Genomic DNA, 18,459 nt, shown 5'->3' with positions numbered 1-18,459 from the left:
GCCTCGTCCACAGCTGCTGACCTCTGACCTCCAGGCACGAGTGGAAACTCAGCGAAGGAAGACTACACAGGTCGTGTCGGAGAACACCAGGTAAGGACGGGAGAAGCTTCACTACTATGCCCTAAATATGCGCTGCAGAGATTGTAGAAGCGCAGATCCCAGCCTGGCGTCTAAGGTGATACAACTGTGGGCTTGTGCTGAGACTTGTAGTTCTGCAGCTCCGGATTTGCTCGATCGGATTATTCACATGTGGCAAACGCTTTTGTGTGTGGCTTGAAGGGATTAATTGAGATATTTGCAGTTAGATTGTGTTGATTTGTGTAGGCGAATCTCTAGGCGCCATTTTTGTTAGAGGCAAGGGAAATGTTTTGCTTTGACCCGTATGTTCTGCGCATGCGTTCTAATTTGTCCTGGCCAATCATAAGGCGCAATGTCACATGACCCAAACCTATAAAATCCAAGGAGGGAGGCTAAGAGTTTAGAGGGATTGAGTGAAGAATGGGAAGCAGATAGTGGGGACAAGCATACACAACAGGTTGTCATTAAAAATTCTGCCCCTCTGCTGTAAAAGTAGTCTCTGGTCATGTGACAGGATGAATGACACCTAACCACAATCGTTTTGGGAATTATCACCCATGTTTTGTTTTTTTCCCCCATATGCAGCATGTTATTGGCTCCCATTTATTATGTGCACATCCCCTGGTGCCCCATTAAGAGCATAATAATAATAATACATTTTATTTATATCGCACCAACATATTCCACAGCACTGTACAATTTGTAGGGATTCGTACAGACAAAAAGATACGTTACAAGTAGGGTTGAGCGATCGGCTGGAAAATGATCAAATATCTGATTTTTAAAACGATCCTGAAATCTCAAGATCGTCTTATCCCTAAAAGTGACTTTTCCCATAGAGAGGCATTGACTAGGGTTGAGCGATCGGGAAAGATTGGATCCCGATCGGCGATCGAGCAAATTTCGGGATCTTCTGGAAAATGATCGAATATCAGATTATAAAAATGATCCTGAAATCTCAATATCGGCTCAACCCTAGTTACAAGAGCTTACAATCTGTGAGGTAGAGGGGGTGACACAAGAGGTAGCAGGAGCGGCATCGGAGGTGGTATTGCTTATACAGTGGTCAGTGGCTTATGAAGTTTCTTGCGTTGAAGTGTTGGTGTTACACCCACAACATGCATACACCTCACCGTCCGATTGAATATGAATTTCTTTTTAACTATAAGTGTAATTTGATGCTCTAACATCTGCAGGGGCCCACACATACCATGTGCCATGCCCTGGTGTTTTCAAATGTGGCAGATGCATCTAGGTAACACCCTGCACCCACTAATACTTTGCTTCCCCAGTGGTTTTTTGTACTGATGACCTATCCACAGGAAAAGCTGTTCCCCTTTTTATGTTAAAGAAATCCTCCACTTCAGATAGTCCTATTCTGTATCAGGGGTCTTGTTTTGCAGGTTGAAATGACGTACGATCGTCCGGCCTTCTGACCTTTAGATTTGATTAACAGTGAGTCCATGCTGGACATTTTCAGCTGGCTGTCAGCCAGTTACTGCAATTTAGCTCACATTCAATTGAATAGCCTGTTTTGGCCACTGCACAGAGCTGTCTGCTTTCTGTTCTCTTCTATGTGTAAAACAGCTGATCCTATAGTGGTGGTGGGTTTCGACCCTTCATTAATCAGATATTGATGACCTATCCAGAGGATAGATTATAAATATTTTCATTTTGAAAACCCCTTTAGGCTAATCCCCACATAGAGGGCCACAGCAAAAAAAAAAAAAAAAACACTGTAAAAAAAGACTGCGGCCGAAACGCATTGAGTTTGGTTTTGGGGGTTTTTTTGCAGTGTTTTTCACAAAAAGTCTGCAGAGCTTTCCTCTGTGGAATTTCTTTCCCCATTATACCTATATGGAAAGCGTTTCCATAGGTATAGTTGACCTGCTGCAATTTTCAAAAACATAGCTTTTCCACTGCAGATTTTTTTCTGAGCCAGAATCCCTTCCACTCTGCAGGTACTGTGAAAAGCAGATTTTATTTGCCATGGCTAAAATACTACATTTTGGCAATGGGGGCCGCAAATCCTTAATGACTGATAGGATCTTTCTTCAGAGGGCTTATGACAGCTGTTAGGGCTAGTTCACACGTGGGCAAAGGGGAGGTTTTTGACAGCGGAATTCGCTTCAAAAACCTCTCCTTTAACATGGTGGTCTATGTAGACCACTAGCTTTTTTTTTCCTCCTAGCGTTTTCCGCCTGAAGAAGCGACATGACCTTTCTTCAGGCGGAAAACGCCTGAAGAATTAGATAGAAGTGAATGGGAGGCGAAAACCGCGCGGTAAAAAACCGCGCAGTTTTTTGCACACAAAACCGCGCGGTTTTTTGCAAAAAACCGCGTGGTTTTCGCCTGCAGTTTCTATAGCACATATAGGAAAAAAAAACCCTAGCGAAAACCGCTAGCGAAAAAAACCTCATCAAAAACCGCGTGGAATGCAAAAAACAGCGTCAAAAAAACTCCTCGAGGTTTTTTACCTCGCACAAATAAGCTAGGCGGTTTTCACGTGTGAACTGACCCTTAGGGCTAGTTCACACGTGGGCAAAGGGGAGTTTTTTGACAGCGGATTTCGCTTCAAAATCAGCCCCTTTACAATGGAGCCCTATGTGACCAGCTAGCTTTTTTTTTCTGCTAGCTTTTTTTTTCCACTAGCTTTTTTTTTTCTGCTAGTTATTTTTCAGCTAGCAGAAAAAAGAAGCGACAGGACCTTTCTTCAGGCGTTTTCTGCCTGAAGAAAGCAATAGAAGTGAATGGGAGGCAAAAACTGCACGTTTTTTTTCCGTGCGGTTTTTTGCAAAAATAAGCGAAGCGTTTTTTTCAGCCCATTCACTCATATGGGAGGGGAAAACAGCCTGGCTTTTTTTGGAAGCGGTTTTTACAAAAAAAAGCTCCAAAAAAAGCTTGGCAATGTCAAAAAAAAGCTTCCTAATTAGGAAGCGTTTTTTTTCAGGGCCAAAATAAGCCAGGAGGTTTTTACGTGTGAACTAGCCCTTAAAGGATATGTTCACTCTGCAATTTTTCAAGTCATTATGTTGCATAAAATTCTTGGGTCACACATCAGATACTTACCCATTGATTTCAGTGGGAAACACACATCTTTGTTACACACAAACCATCTTAGGCTGAGTTCAGACAGGGTCGTTTGGTGAGGATTTTGACGTGGAGGCCGCCTCAGATTCAGGACCAAAAAACGGCTAGCCGCAACTGGATGCCATTGCACTGCACCGGCATCCAGTCACGGCACTCTGCTCCGGATTAGGCCCAAATGAATGGGCATAGATGGGAGGGAGTGTCTTCAGGCGGATGTCTGGCCAGGGAATTCGCCTGAAGAAAGAGCATGCCGCTTCTTTGTATCGCGAATGAGAGGCGTTTTTTTGGTCAGGATTTTGACAAAAAAAAACTTGTCTGAACTCAGCCTTACAGACAGAACAAAAAAGTTACGTGGCACTTGTACAAAGCATTTTACAAGCTAATTTTCAGAAAATACACTCTACTGTTTGATATTTGTTTGTAATTTGTAGGCAAATATTAAGGTGGATATACAGCTGAAAAGAGAAAATGTAGATTTAAGAGGCGAAATTTTCTTGATATCCGCTCCATATTCTTCACCCTGTATGACTATAGCCTCAGGCCTCATGCACATGACCATAGTTGAAAACTAATGATTTGGTCCTTTTTAATGGCCCTTAACCATGTCTCATATTTTTCATTTCATTTTCTCGCCGTCTGTTTATACCATCTGTTTGTCTTCTACTTTTAATACTTCATTAAAAAAACAAACAAAATCAAATGAAGATGAATGAAACCAATTTTTTTTTTTTTACCTAACCCGCTGATCTATTTCTGATGTCTGTGAAACAGATACACTAGCTGAAAAACAGATCTTTAAAACAGGACCGGAGACTTGTCTTGGGTGCATTAGGTCAGAAAAAAGGCCAAAAATAGAATCTTTTATTTTAACAGATTTTATTCAGTGACACCAATAATTCCAAGATTTACAATAAAACATCATTTTTATTAGATACAGTTAAAACCCTATAGGTAAATTTAAAGGAAGCAGTATCCTGGACAGACCACTTATTAGCCAAGGCTATGATGTCTATAACCTGGGGATCACTTCCACACACCACAATACAAGTAACACTTGTGGGAGGTGAAACAATGTTCACATTGGGGTTAAAAGAAGCGTTATCTCTCTGAACATATGTGCCCTCAACTCCCTTACCACAATATAAGAGCAGGAGGTAGTGTTTTGCTTGCCTAAACAAGGTATATGGAAATAGGTTTACGCGCGCTACCCATTGAAATCAATGGGAGGCTTTTTTACCTATTGCGTGTATCACATTTAAAGCGATAGGTAAAAAAAGCCTCCCATTGATTTCAATGGGAAGCGCGTGAATGCCGGCACTCATTGAAGTCAATGGGATCTGTTTTTTACGCCGCTCACTCTGAACGAGTTTACGTTCAGAATGAGCGGAGCGTAAACTCTGTGTGAGACCTCCCCTAAACTCTTAAGTTGCTCCCATCAGCTCCTACTGTATACGTTTCCTCCTAACGGAATTACCTTGTCCAGAGGATAAAAAAAAAAATCTTTAAAAAAGTATCTGTCCATCCTTGCTGCTGGCCCACCGCCTAGAGTTGATCCTTGTACTGATCCTGAGTCCCAGCCTGTATTATAGTGAACAGTTTCATTCTTAATTATCAGATTATTATCCAAGTGCAGCAAAGCTGTTAACATTGCGACTACAACCGGTGTGCGAACTTGGTGCAAATCTTACTGTTATAATAATAATGCCTTGTCCATATTAATTTACTCTCACTTCTCAAAAACTTCCTACTACCAGGTATCAGGTTCAGTGAAGGACGATAGGAAGAATAAGTCATTTTCAATATTGCAATATTATTTTGTTTGTTGACTATTTGGATGGTAGTTGGCATAGAGAACAGAAGTCATAATGAATAATTCACTCTAGGCATATTGAACATACCTGCCATGGATTTTAAGTAAACAGTCATGTTACCATTACAGCCAAATCAAGGCTAACGGGAGACCTGTTCCTTTGTTGATGCTGCAATCTCTATTGCTTGCAGCATTACAAGAGTTAAATCACCAGGATCAGAGTCGTGGCCAATCAAGGCTAGTGCCTGAGGATGGCATCAGTCAATCACCCAATCCCACCCCCTCCCCGTACCCCTTGTGGGTGATTGTGATGTTTTTGCTAAGCTGCCAACTGCAATTTACCGCTAGAGGGGCTAAATAATCAAGTCCCGCTACAGTATAAAGGATGACAACATTAAACAATATCCTTACAGACCACATATATACAAGATTGATGGTTTTCTTAAATATAATCTTTACTATTTTTTTGCTATGTATTTGAACAGCTCCGAAGTTCATGTCAATTGTGCTGAAAAATAATGCCTATCCGTGGACTATGGATCTTCAGTCACCGACTAGGGAGCCGCGGAGAGGTAAAATTCTCAAGGTAATAAGGATCATCAATGATACACTCCATATTTTATGGACTATAACACATTCCCAACAGAAAATAAGAAAGGATTTCCCCGATGGTTTCCCAGGGTCCTAGTGTAATAGAAGGGTCAATGCCTACTTTCTTGATGGCCTAGAGTAGAGGGGAGGTTAATTTTTTGCTGATCTGGCAGTTTAAGGTGATGGTAGAGTCAAAAATTCCTTGAAATAATATATATGGCCTAAAAACTAAATATTTGTCTTTCAGGCGTTACCCTACAGTGGAGAAGAGAGCTAAGGCTTTCAACAGGTCAAGTTATGTGAACATCCCAGAAGATGTAGACCTCTTAAGATCACTACTCCATGAACTGGGACTGACGGACCGGAATAAAAACTTTGTGGAATACAGAGATGACTGTGCCAGGATCAGTAAAACAGATGTATACTCCCTGATGGTGTCCGAAGGAAATCTCTGGCCTGTCCTGGCCATTCAGAATGGAGACTTTATCTATGTATGCCTTCCTCTGGTGGAGCAGTTACTGTCGCCTGCCCCACCGCTTATTAGTATTAACAGTATCTCTGAGGCATTTTCCCTTTTATCTGGAATTATGCTCTATGTGAATTCTGGACACAACACAGAGGCGGACATTTCCTCTAGATTCACACAGCTCCCGTTTCTGGTAACACAGGCCTGTCCACTAGGCTCTCCTGTGGACACCAACTTGCTGGCACTGCCCGACAATCTAAACAGCACATCTGAGAACCAATGTTATAAATCTCCAGCATGGAAGGCCAGCAAACAAAAGGGAAAAGCTCAAATTGAAGTTTATATCACCGAGAAAGTGAATTCTACACAGTATGACAAGAGGGATGACAGTGACATGTGGCAGGTGTACGGGACAGTTTCCTGCAAGGTAACAGTATATGCTATACAGCAGTTTGTCTATTGAAGATGGCTTCAGCGGGAAATTGTTGGGTGGTTTTTCCACCCTTATCTGTCCCCAGTATGTATAGCATGAAATAATGATGTTTCCTATACTTTGCAGAATCTGCAACAAGAAACATAGTTTTCCACAATGTGTGAGCTCGGCCTGAAACTCATTAGGGAATATTTTATAAATCTTGTTTTCCAGAATTCTGACACAAAAAGTCCACAAAAAATAGACATCTGTAACTTTTTGGGACTATTTATGCAAAAATGTTGTGACATTCTGCATCTTTATACCACTCAGTCCACTGGGTGCGGTTAGCCTGTCTAGTTAATATATGCCAGATTTATCAAATCCAAGTTTTTTAAAAAATCTTAAATTGTTGCAATTACATTCCAGCATGGGGAGGCATAGAAAATGGAGTAATGTGTCAAGGTAGAGGTGTTACACTTGAAGATGTGCCAAGTTTATCAAAAGTTGCAGAATGTTTGATAAATTGGCACAAGTTATACACCGAAAACACAAAGAACTTACTTTAAAGATTTGAAAACAGAAAAATTATGTAAAAGAACCCCTACCATTATATAAGTGTGTTATATAACGGGGTTGTAATTACTAGACAACTATGGCGTCTAAGGAAATCTCACATAGTCTTGGATTTTGGTGGATCAGAAGCTATGAAGCCTAATAGTCTGAACTGGTGTGATATTTCTGAATGTCTGAAGTCCATATAAGGCTGAGGCCCCACGTTGTGGAAACGCAGTTTTTTTTGTTGCAGATTTTGTTGCGTTTTTTTGAGCCAAAGCCAGGAATGGATTGATCAGAAGATAGAAGTCTACAAGTTTCCTATATATTTCCCATACCATTTCTAGCCATTCTCGGCTTTGACCCCCAAAAAATCATTAAAATCAGCAACAAAAAAAAGTAGTGTTTCCACAGCATGGGGACTCAGCCTTAGACAGATTAGACCTTGTCCCTACAGGTTTTAAACTTTCTTTACTCTTAGGACATATGTGCACAGCCATATTATGGGTCTACACCAGTTTTAACTTGTATCCATAGAGGTCTGTAACCTATACGGTACCCCCTAACGTCTCTGATTCATACTGCAGCATAAAGATGAGGACGCACATTGTGGAAACGCAGCTTTTTTTTGTTTTAGATTTTGCTGAGATTTTTTTGAACCATAGCCAAAGAATGGCTACAAAAGGAATAGGAGATATGTTGAAAGCTCTTTTACTTCTCCCTTATGCTCAGTCCACTTCAGGCTTTGGCTAAAAAAAAAACGGCACCAAAATCTGCAACAAAAAAGCAGAGTTTCTGCAATGTGGGGCCTCAGCCTTAAGAGGTTTAACAGAGAGTTTTTGTCTCGGATAAATTAAATTCTCCATCATATTGCTTCTAAGAAGAAATACTTCTTAAAAAAAAAACACTGCAGAAAAAAAATAGCATTTTTATTCTGCAGCTTTTTTTTTTATTGAGTTTTCTACGCCGTTTTTCTCTGCTTTTTTTTCCTTCTGTTTATTAAATCTATAGGGAAAATGCTCACTATTCCACAGCTTTATTTTCCCCGCATCTCATTAGATTAGACTATTAAATACTGTGGGGTTTTTTCCACTGCATTTCCATTATGTAGGGGCAGTAGCCTGTAATACAATACAGTAGTATATGAAAGTACTATATGGCGGCAAATACTGAGCTCTAAACACTCCTTATGTTGCCTTTAAAGGCTTATTCACATAGATATTTATAGGAGTATTGCCTAGGCATTAGTCAGATAGATGACAGAGTTTACTTCATGCCAAGACCTGACAGTATCGATAACTCAGCTCCACTCCGGGGTCTCTAATAAAAATCCAGTAAACAGTCTGTACATAAGGATAAAATGGCCTCAGAAATAATGCGGTTAACGCCGTTGTTCGGGAGCCAGCATGTTGGCTTCAAACAAGTGTGAATTTGTCATTTTTTATATCCACTTGTAAGGCTTTTATCCCTGAACAGAAGTGGATCTCATTTTCCCTTGATGTTTATGCCATGTCTAATGGGCTATCAAGAATTAACATGAAGACAGGAAATGGCGGTAGAAATGCATTTCTTCTGTCAACTGTTACGGACATGATCTGTTTTGCCTTGTTAGCAGCTATGTATATGATTAGCCAATGTGGTTTACGCTGTACATGATGTGTACATGATGTGTCGCTGAACTACACTCCTCAACATAAAGACTGCAGCACCAAGAAGTAAAAGTCTTGTAATCATGGGAATCAGAGGATCGATAGACATGTTATTGATATGGAAATGATATAAAAATGGAATCAAAATATTCAAAACCTTATAGTGACTATGAATGCTACGTGAATCATCAAGATTGACTTCTGCAGCTCCCTTTGCAAATGCTAAACAATGATGTTCCAGATGTGAATGGTGTCTGAAGACGCTAAAGGCCATGGTTGAAAGTTAACACCATGTAGGCTGCTCATAGTAGCACACGGAAGTAATGTGGCACCACTGGTTCTATGACCAAATCAATTTAACACCAAGCTGTTGTGTACCTGAAAAGAAGACTAGACGGGACCAGCTACTGGCCATTATGCCACCCCACACCATAATCCTGGGAGTAGGACCGGTGTGACTTTCCCTATTTGTGAAATTGCCCACATGGTCTCCGCACCTCCAGCTATCATTGCGTCTGAGACAAAAGCGGGACAGAGGATAGACTTTTATTACAGCCATATTATTGATGTGCAGCTTTCAGAGTGCTGGTGTGAGGTCACTGTAGCTACCCATTGTCACTGCCCATTGTCGCATTGCAAACATTGTCTGATAGCTTGTGTTGACACAGTTTGCCACCCTAGTCTTGGGATGTGATGTCTGATCACTATGTACCATTCTTCCAAGCAGATGATCTGCCTGGGGTTCACCTTCCCATACCTCTTTCTGTCATTCCACTTTGTCCACTTTGTTCTCCCAACCACCAGAACACATAATATTGAACAATGCTGCCATCTTGACCGAGGCCTCTCAGTCTAAGGATTCTGTCTCCTTCACCATGACAAGGGGTGATAACTTTCAAGTCGCTGAACAGGAGGTATCGCACTATCATCCCACACCACTTCATATGATTTTTCAGGTTTCAAGGAGCTAAAAAAACGTTTCTTTTAAGTGCTTGAACTATTTGATCATTTGCAGATCTTGGCGACACCTGCCACTTCCTCGATTTGCACAACCTTACATCTTATCCTTCTTGGTGTTGCAATGTTGAGTGTAGTTATATGTCTAGCGAATTTGGTCACTTTTCTGTTCACATTCCCCACTCAGTACCTCACTTGCCACTTTCTGCAAATATCAGGCCAGCTATTGGGGGGGGACACCTTAAGCTAACATATGGATTTTGTGACTGAAGACAACAAAACAATGAAAAGTCATTCTGAAAACATTTTTAAAACTTTCCATTGGTTTTCATTGTCTTATGTCACAAAATCTGTATGTTGGCTTAAGGTGTCCTCCTCCTCCACCCCCCCGTTGGCCTGACATTTGCAGGAAGTGGCGAGTGAGGTACACAATGGGGAATGTACTGTATTTTTGGTGCAATAGAGACCTTTGCACCAGATATATGCCACAGTTACACCCATCTTTGTCCGAAAACTGACATAGATATGTTGACGAATTTACCCCCAGTTTGTCAGGTCAAGGCGTCCCCATTCCATCTCGCCCAGCCCTTCAGACCTCTTTTGCAAACAGTGGTGGGTGAAGAGTGAGGTGCATCAATGGTATACAAAAAGGCTAACGCACCAAAGATGCCCAACATTATCATCCATCTCTTGTATATGTCTGATATGTGAACGTGAGTGGCACTTATTCTGAGGGGGGAAAAAGGATTTATTTTTTTTAAATTGTGGAAAAAATGAAACCTAAAATACAGCTCAAATGGCAAATTTATGCATCCTCGATGACAAAATAAATAACAGCAAAACCAAAAAAACCTCAAAGTTTCTTATAACTAAATATATTTTGTTCTCCGTGGATTTTTTTTTTTTTTATTCAAAAGGAATGTCCAAGAATAAATTTTTGTACCCTTTGAAAAGATTGTAGTCAGATACTTAGAAATAGCTGTACAGATTAACCAAAAAAAAAGACAAAATGAAGTGATTTTTTTGATTTTTCATCATATTCCCAAGTGCTGCCAGCAGTCTTCAGTAGTCGCCTGTTTACACAGTTTGCTCATAGTTGAAATTTATTAACCGCATTCAGAAATCAGTGCAGTGGGCAGTCAAATCTGAAGCTGGTGAAGGGCAGGCAGATGTTTATGCAGGTGGTGGTCAATGAACATGGTAGGAGCCCGAGTCATTTCAGCTCTTCTCCTGCCGTTTTCTCTTTTGTTTATCTTTGTACAAGCAACATTAGCTCCAAGGGACCAACTTATTCAGCACTACCTAAAATAATGACTCTTTGATTGCAGTCAACCTAAAGTGGCTCAAGGACTTATTAGCATGTACGGACCTATGTAAATCATTATTATTATTTTTTATTATGCAAAAGGTACATTTGATTGATTTAATGCACAAATGCGGCAGGGGGTCATTGGAAGCTTGTGCTGAGTAAGTGGCCGTGTGGATTAAAAGCCTTGGTTCGAGCATTTAAACAGATCTAATTAACGTCATCATTTTTTTTTCTTCTTCCCAAAGTGTAATTTGGAAACAATCAGCCCAAATGTAATAGTCGGCTTGAATCTTCCTGCCAATGGCTCCCCCCTTCAGGATATCCTGGTCCATCCCTGTGTGACTTCCATTGACTCTTCCATGCTGATCTCAAGCAGCGTGGCTGCAACAGACGATTCTGCTTTCAACGGGCCGTACAAATTTCCATTCATTCCTCCCTTTGATTTGTTCCAATTGTGTTACTACACATCACAGGTAAAAAAAGGAATTAGCCTTGATTTATACTATATGTTATCCAAAAACATCCTTGTTTTTTAATCTTTATTTTTTTTTATCACGGTGGATCCATGTTTCCATGGATGTTGACTTTGTACGGTTGTAAAAAAAAAAAAAAAAGCTATTTTTTCAATTTAATTTTTATCTTTATTTTTTTATGTTTTATTACATTAATATATTTTTTATTACAGGTACCCGTACCACCAATTTTAGGTTTTTATCAGTTGACAGAAGATGGACGTCAGATACATATATCCATTAAGCTAAAGCTTCATGAGAGCATAAAGAATGGATTTGACTACTGTGAAGCACAAATACCCTTTTTCAACAAGTAAGGTTTTTTTATTTATTTTTTTTAATATTAAAGGAAAAGAAATGTTTAACACACGGCTTGACAAAATTTATCCTAAATTATTGTAAATGTGTTTTATAAAATTTTGCAGTTTGTAACAGCATTGTAAGATAGTAAATGAAATTGTTCATGTAAAAAAATTTTTTTTAAACTGTATTATAAGAATTCCCTATGTTTTAAAAAATGTTTACTTAATGTACGTTTTAACAGAGTAAATGATACTTTTTCGACTTTAGTTCCATAATGTAATGGATATATCTATTGAGGTACTTGTATTCCAATGCGGATAATTCAATGTATTCGAAAAATATGTTTTATAAAGTCTTATTTAATTGGTAATGCTACCAGGATTTCAAATTAATTCTTTATTACCTTATTAAATTATTTTGGTAATTCTGACAATGGATTTGAAATTTTGGAATTCATTATTTTGATAATATTGACCATGGATTTACAATTTGGAGTATGAAGGATATGTTTCTGTTAATTATTGGGTATAATATATATAGTGTGTGAATTTTATATTGTGACTTACAATGTAGTTTTTTTAATTTAATTCCGTAGCCCTATCAGTGACTCTATGGGGTACCTTATGATATGCATCCCTCACAATATACCCTATCTATCCCATATCTATTCAACTGATATGGTCTCATAACTGCTCATACTGAATTTTGGGGGGGTTATTATTACAGAGAGGAAATATTTATTTCCCTCAAAATGTTATATGTAAATAAAGTCCAACATCCATTGTGAGTTGCACAGTAAAACATCACAATTTGGACCCTGAGAATATCCATTAAAAAATGATTTGATGTTTGTTTTGTTTTGTTTTAATTGTCATATAATGGGCAGTTGAGGAAAGTAGAACTGTAAAGCAGCTGATTTATTGCTATATTATAGTGTAGCTCCTGTAATACATCACTGCTATTGTGTATTACAGAGGTCAGATAAAGCACAGTGATTGCAAAGTAAGCCACGGGCAACTGGAATTATCAAAAGAAAAGAGTCTTCTAGTTTGGGTGATAGGTAAGTATTTTTATTTTTTTGTAAATTCAAAATATTATATGGCCTATTTATTTTATCTCTCACAAGATATATAATATAGTAGTATAAATAAAAATATACAAAGCTGTTACTTAAAAAAATAATAATAATTGTGTTTTGTATTAAAAGAAAATATAAATTAAAAAAAATATATATATCATAGTAACCTAAATAAAACCTTAAATCACTGTATCCAAAGAACAGGAGAATTGTAAAACAAAAACAGGAAAAAAAGGTTTGTGCTTCAGTCTTTTAAAAAAAAAACCAACTGATCAGTAACCATTCAGATCACATTTGGTTTTTATTAGACAGGTAAAAAATACCCATCCAAAAAAATGGACAAAAATTGATTAATCTTTTCTTTTTTTTTTTTTTTTTTTGTTACCATTGACCTCTATGTAAACAGATGGCCCTCCGTTTGCTTCTATTTTTTTTACATCCATTAAACGGATGTAAAAAACATGATCTGAATGGAGCATTACACTGGCTGAGCCCTGTTTAAAGGGTTAGCCAATCCCTATTTGTTAAAAAATTACCATGTCCATGAGTTGTATTTTGTGTAAAAAGGGTTACATTTTGCTGCAGCACCTCCACAGGAATAATAAAGCATTACACCATTCCCATTTATATCAATGGTCTACCTGTGTAATATATGGACATGCGAGGTCCTGCAGATTTGGGATACACTCTTCTCACAGATGGGGGTCCTGTAAGTGGTTTACATCTGGGACACTTATAATGAGTTGTTATCAATTTTTTTTAGGAAATTTTAAGTCCTGAAGTTTTTGGTTCACTAATGGTAAAGGTCTAAATGGTAACTTCTAGTAGATATTAATATTACTTATTGGGACATATTGTTTTTTACAGGCAGTTTAGAGCTACATGTCTGATACAGTGGGGGTTACATATGTTTTGCTCATTCATTCTTTTGTAACCATTTTCAGGCCAGAAGTTTCCAAAATCTTTAGAGATTTTGCTTGCAGGAACTGTGACTTTTCTAGCAGAGGAACACCCAAATGACCCAGTGGACCCCATTTGTGTTGGAAGCACTGCTTATGTCAAAGTGAGTTAAGAAATCAAGTCTTACTATTAAAATAAATTGATCACCAATTTCTTTCTTTATTAAAACCAGATAGCGAATCATGTTGCTTTTTTCAAATCTGTTTTTATTTAAAGGGATTAATAATAACCCCTTTTAAGATTGTAGGTTTTGTAATTTCTATTTTATACATATGATTATGTGAGATTCCATCTTGCCTGGGCTACTCCCTTGCTCTGCTTATAGCACTCTCATGGCCATAGGCAACAGTAGACTGGAGACGAATCATTGAAGTCCATGGGAGAGCTTGCTAGACATGCTCTGTGCAGAAAGGGGAGTAGTTAAGGTGTGGCCTCAGCTAGTGGATCTAATTATCATATAGGTCATATGGGTGTTATCGATAGAGGTGTGACATTCTATTGTAATCCAGCCCGTCATGTCTGTAATGCTGCAATGAAAACCCGAACAGAATTGGCAAGTGTCAGTCTTTTATTAGGTTTAGTGGCCAGAGTGAAATTTGCAGGATATAGTATTTTTTACTTAAACTATAGATGACATGGAGAATTAGAAATAAAATCATGAAATATTGTTAAAACATATATGCTTAAAAATAGTATATTTTTGTGACACATTCCATTTAAGGGGGTTAGGCAGGAGTTTGAAGTTGATGGCCTTGTCTTTCGGTGGAGGTCTGATTTCTGATGAGTGCCGCATCGTCCCATGCATTGTTTAGAAGTCAAAACTCTGCACTTTTAGTAGCAGCGGTGCTTGGTAAAATGAACTCCAGCTTCATCCCCTAAAGAGAAGGGGACTAAGGGCTCGTTCACATCTGCGCCCAGGAAGGGCAGAAGACGGAAACCTGATAACGGAGTCCAGACGCTGGTGTGAACCTAGCGTAAGCTGTAATAGCAGACACATTCACTATCAAAAATACAGCTAATTGTCAGGTGCGCCAAGAATTGGACCCCAAGCAATCTAATATTCATGGCGTAGCCTAAGGATAACCCCTTAAAGTGTTACTAAATGTTACAACACTTTAATTAAATATATGACAATGTTGAGTATTTCCTAAGCTGGGAATACATTTCTGGTTCCTGGTATCAATTTATCCATTGGAAAACTTCTTTATCTCCTTTGGATAAATGATCCACTGACATGTCAATCATTTCCACCACAATTCTTGGCTTCTGGGTCTTACATAGGATTAGGATAAATTTATATTTTTTGAAAATTCCTTGCCATTGACCTTTTCTTTGACCATTCCTTTGTTTTTGAGGGTGTACAACTCTAAAATGTAAGATTTCAAAAGACAAATTTTAATGTAATGGTAAAGATTCAAAAATATCACATATTAGATGAAAAATGTTCTTACATTTCTGAAATGAGCAGAATATTCCTTGAGGATATGAATTTTTTTATATGGTCCTGAACCTCATTTTGTGTCCATAGCTTTCATTCAGAATTCCTGACTACAGTCTGACGGGATGTTACTCCGACCAGCACTCCGTCCAAGTCTTCTCAACTGCAAAGCCAAAAATTATAACCTGTAAGTGTTCTTTTATGTTAACTCTTGCTTGTTCACCATGTTTACCAAGTATGTGAGATACTGCTTTGTAGCCCCTTTGCTTCCACTGTTATAGGGAGTGTATCATGTATTTGATCTGTTTGCTTTATGGTAGTGGAGGTAAATGGGAGACATGTCCATAGATTATTGGTCTCCTGGATCTGCTGGTGTACAGCCCCTTCCCACTATACTGACAATTGACAGGGAAGATGCATAGAGGCCTATTTGTGTATGTTGCTATCTAGCCATCGGTCCACTACAGTTAACATTAACATTGGAAATTTGGAAATTTCATCCCAGTCTGTACATCAAAGCAGACATGTGAACTCCAGGAAACAGGATTGGTTTTGTGGCTGCTCTTAGTAGACCACGTAAAAATGGATCATTTCCAAATTGATAAAAAATAAAAAGTTTTAAGTAAGAACTTTTTGATGATACAATGCTTTGATAGTTGTAGCTTTTCAGTAATAATAAGCCCCTACAGCCTGTCTTATTTTCTGACTTTTTGACCTCTTTCAGTACAGCTGGGTGGTTTACTTCCTATCCCCTTTGAGAATAGCCTGTATTATCTGACGTTGTTTTCTTGCCTTACAGCACGGGAGCTCATATCGGCTGATTACTATATATGGAACTCCAAGGCTCCGGCACCTGTCGTATGCAGATCTTTCTTTGATTAATAGCCAATGATGATTATATTTGTAAATATTACAAGTGGATGATAAAATGGTCTTTATCTCACTGGTTTATATCATTCCATGTATATAAATGTAAAGTAGTTGCACTATTGAATTTCCACATTGCCAGATGGTGACCATTCTCTAGCCACTAAGACTATTCCCTAATGGAAATCTTCATCTATTGGAAATGATCGTTGTTGTCACAATGGATACACAATTTATGTGTAGGAGTTCTGCAAAATTCTATGAGTTTCAAGTTGGTGTTACTTTACAACAAGTTCTACTGGTTTACTAGTTGAATGTACTCTGTGGGCCATGGACTTCGTCTAAAAGGTAGTGAATGTGTCTTAGGTCTAAACACTTACATCTCCAGTTATATTTGGAGAACGATCTAGAACATAAAGCTACACAAACAATACTGATGAAGAGTCACCACTCGTGGAATCTCACGTGAAAATCCTGTCGAAAGTGGGTTTTTTTTATGTGGCACAGATTAATCTAGGAAAGCCCCGTCTTGCCAGAAAGTTAGCAGTGTTGCCAAGACTGGCATACTAAACAATGTGTAATCCCTTACACTGATCTATTTCCATGTTGTGTATTTTGCTCTTTTATAAAGCATAACGAGTTGCAATAAAAAAAAAAATCACCAATCATGTCCTTGAGTTATCCTTGAAGTTTCCTTTTAGTTTATCCCATTTTCTGAGAAATCCAGAAGGTACTGAACCACAGACTTTTATCACGCACTCTTTATTAAGTACTTAATATAGCTAAACCTGAGGCTCCACGTTGCGGAAGCACAACTTTTTTATGCTACAGATTGTGCTGCTACAAGAAGAATGAGAAATAGATAGGAAGCACTCCTACTTCAACGGCTTAAGCCACTCCTGGATTTGGTCAAAAAAAATGCTTCAAAATATTGCTGTATTGTGTGATGATATACCATTGGTACTTATTTTCCTTGTTCTTGTTCTGTTATTGTAATTTTTATTTCTCAATAAAAACTAAATTTAAAAAAAAGCTTCTAAATCTGCAACAAAAAAGTGTTGTTTCCGCAACGTGGGTCCTCAGCCTTAATGTGCAAAAAACAAGGACTCTGACTATATTGCCACCAAACCACCAGCAAGTTCGGAAAGTTAGATGACCGCTCTGATATGAGCAGTAATGGAAGGCACGTTGGCCAACTGTATTTGCAATTCATACACTTTTAGTTTGAAATATATCTATATCTAAATATGTATTCCAACTAAGAAATCTCATCTTTCTTTCATCTCTTTGGTACAGCAGGTAGCAGTCAGCAATTTCCATAAGGTTAGTATAGAACAGCAGCCTGCTAGAGTTCTAAGACTGTTTTCACTATGGCACCTTTTGACAGATTTACCAAATCAATCTGATGGATTTTTTTTCTTTGGCCATGTTTTTACATTTAAGACTCAGCTAGTTGTGTCTCTATTAACAAAGCCTATGGGTACCATGCCTTTTTTAATCAAAATGGTGAGTAGTAATCCTTGACTCGTGGGGTATCTTACTTTTCTGCCTACAGCTAGAACAATAGTCTGGTGCCATCTTCAGGAGCTTCTTTGCTCCTTCTTCTACTGTCCGCTGTGCTAGAAAACACTTTTTCTTACCCATTGTTCTTCTTACCCTGCTGAAAAAAAGCTTTTGATTTTGTCTTAAAATCTGTCACTTGGAGATACATTTTTGAAGACAAGGTCTGTTTCCCCAGTTTGGTAGGTGACCTGTTTAATGTTCTCCCAGTGTCTGGGAACGCCTTAGTGTAATTAGCGACCTTTGCACTCCACTGCTAATCCCGAGCTAGTTTGTATTCCTTGCTCATCTTTAAGTCCAGACCTTTCTTTTCTTTGGAGTCCACTGCCACAATTAAAGAAGAAACAGCTGCATTTCAAAGGGATTCCGATTCCAGACCCTTAATCGTGATTGACAAGTTCTTATACTAAGCTATATGAAAATAAGAGAGTCCTTTCTTGGGTTAAAACTTCAATCATTTTCTATAAAATTATCTCAATATGGATTTTATTAATTTTCTTTGATAGTGTTTCTTTGCATACATTTAACTTGAAAGATGCTTTGAATCTTCAGTGTGCCTAAGAGTTTCCTTTGAAGGCCTGAATGGTGTCAGCCTTTCATTTGTATCGGGATGTATTGATAGTGCAATGAAACCTGTATGTTGGTGTTTAATATGAGGAGAGTGGACTTTGAAGAACATGCTTTAAGCAGGTGTATTTATACAAGGGTTAAACAAGTTGGTTTTCACAACTTGCCCATGGATTGTTTGTAAAGGGTCAAAAGCCGTCACTATCTAGTTTCATGTGTATTTTCAACATAATTGTAAATTTAAGGTATTTTTTATT

General features: G+C 38.3%; 1 protein-coding gene across 1 annotated transcript; it reads left to right on the top strand.

The window, feature by feature from the left end:
- Position 1: 1 nt before the first annotated feature.
- AP5M1 (adaptor related protein complex 5 subunit mu 1) lies at positions 2-16,628 on the top strand. The gene is made up of 9 exons (XM_075282771.1): positions 2-90; positions 5,464-5,564; positions 5,817-6,462; positions 11,163-11,390; positions 11,603-11,742; positions 12,707-12,792; positions 13,755-13,873; positions 15,299-15,395; positions 16,008-16,628. The coding sequence occupies exons 2-9, from the start codon at positions 5,497-5,499 to the stop codon at positions 16,088-16,090; spliced, it is 1,467 nt and encodes a 488-aa protein (XP_075138872.1). The 5' UTR covers positions 2-90; positions 5,464-5,496; the 3' UTR covers positions 16,091-16,628.
- Positions 16,629-18,459: the final 1,831 nt, after the last annotated feature.

This window comes from Leptodactylus fuscus, chromosome 7 (assembly GCF_031893055.1).
Source record: "Leptodactylus fuscus isolate aLepFus1 chromosome 7, aLepFus1.hap2, whole genome shotgun sequence".
In the NCBI taxonomy this organism is placed as follows: domain Eukaryota; kingdom Metazoa; phylum Chordata; class Amphibia; order Anura; family Leptodactylidae; genus Leptodactylus; species Leptodactylus fuscus.
This window is presented reverse-complemented; position numbering and strand designations above follow the sequence as displayed.

Coding starts and splice junctions, on each gene's coding strand:
- AP5M1 (XM_075282771.1), top strand. CDS start 5,497: ATGCCTATCCGTGGACTATGGATCTTCAGTCACCGACTAGGGAGCCGC. Junction 5,565..5,816: donor GGAGAGGTAAAATTCTCAAG/GTAATAAGGATC, acceptor TTTGTCTTTCAG/GCGTTACCCTACAGTGGAGA. Junction 11,743..12,706: donor CAAATACCCTTTTTCAACAA/GTAAGGTTTTTT, acceptor TGTGTATTACAG/AGGTCAGATAAAGCACAGTG.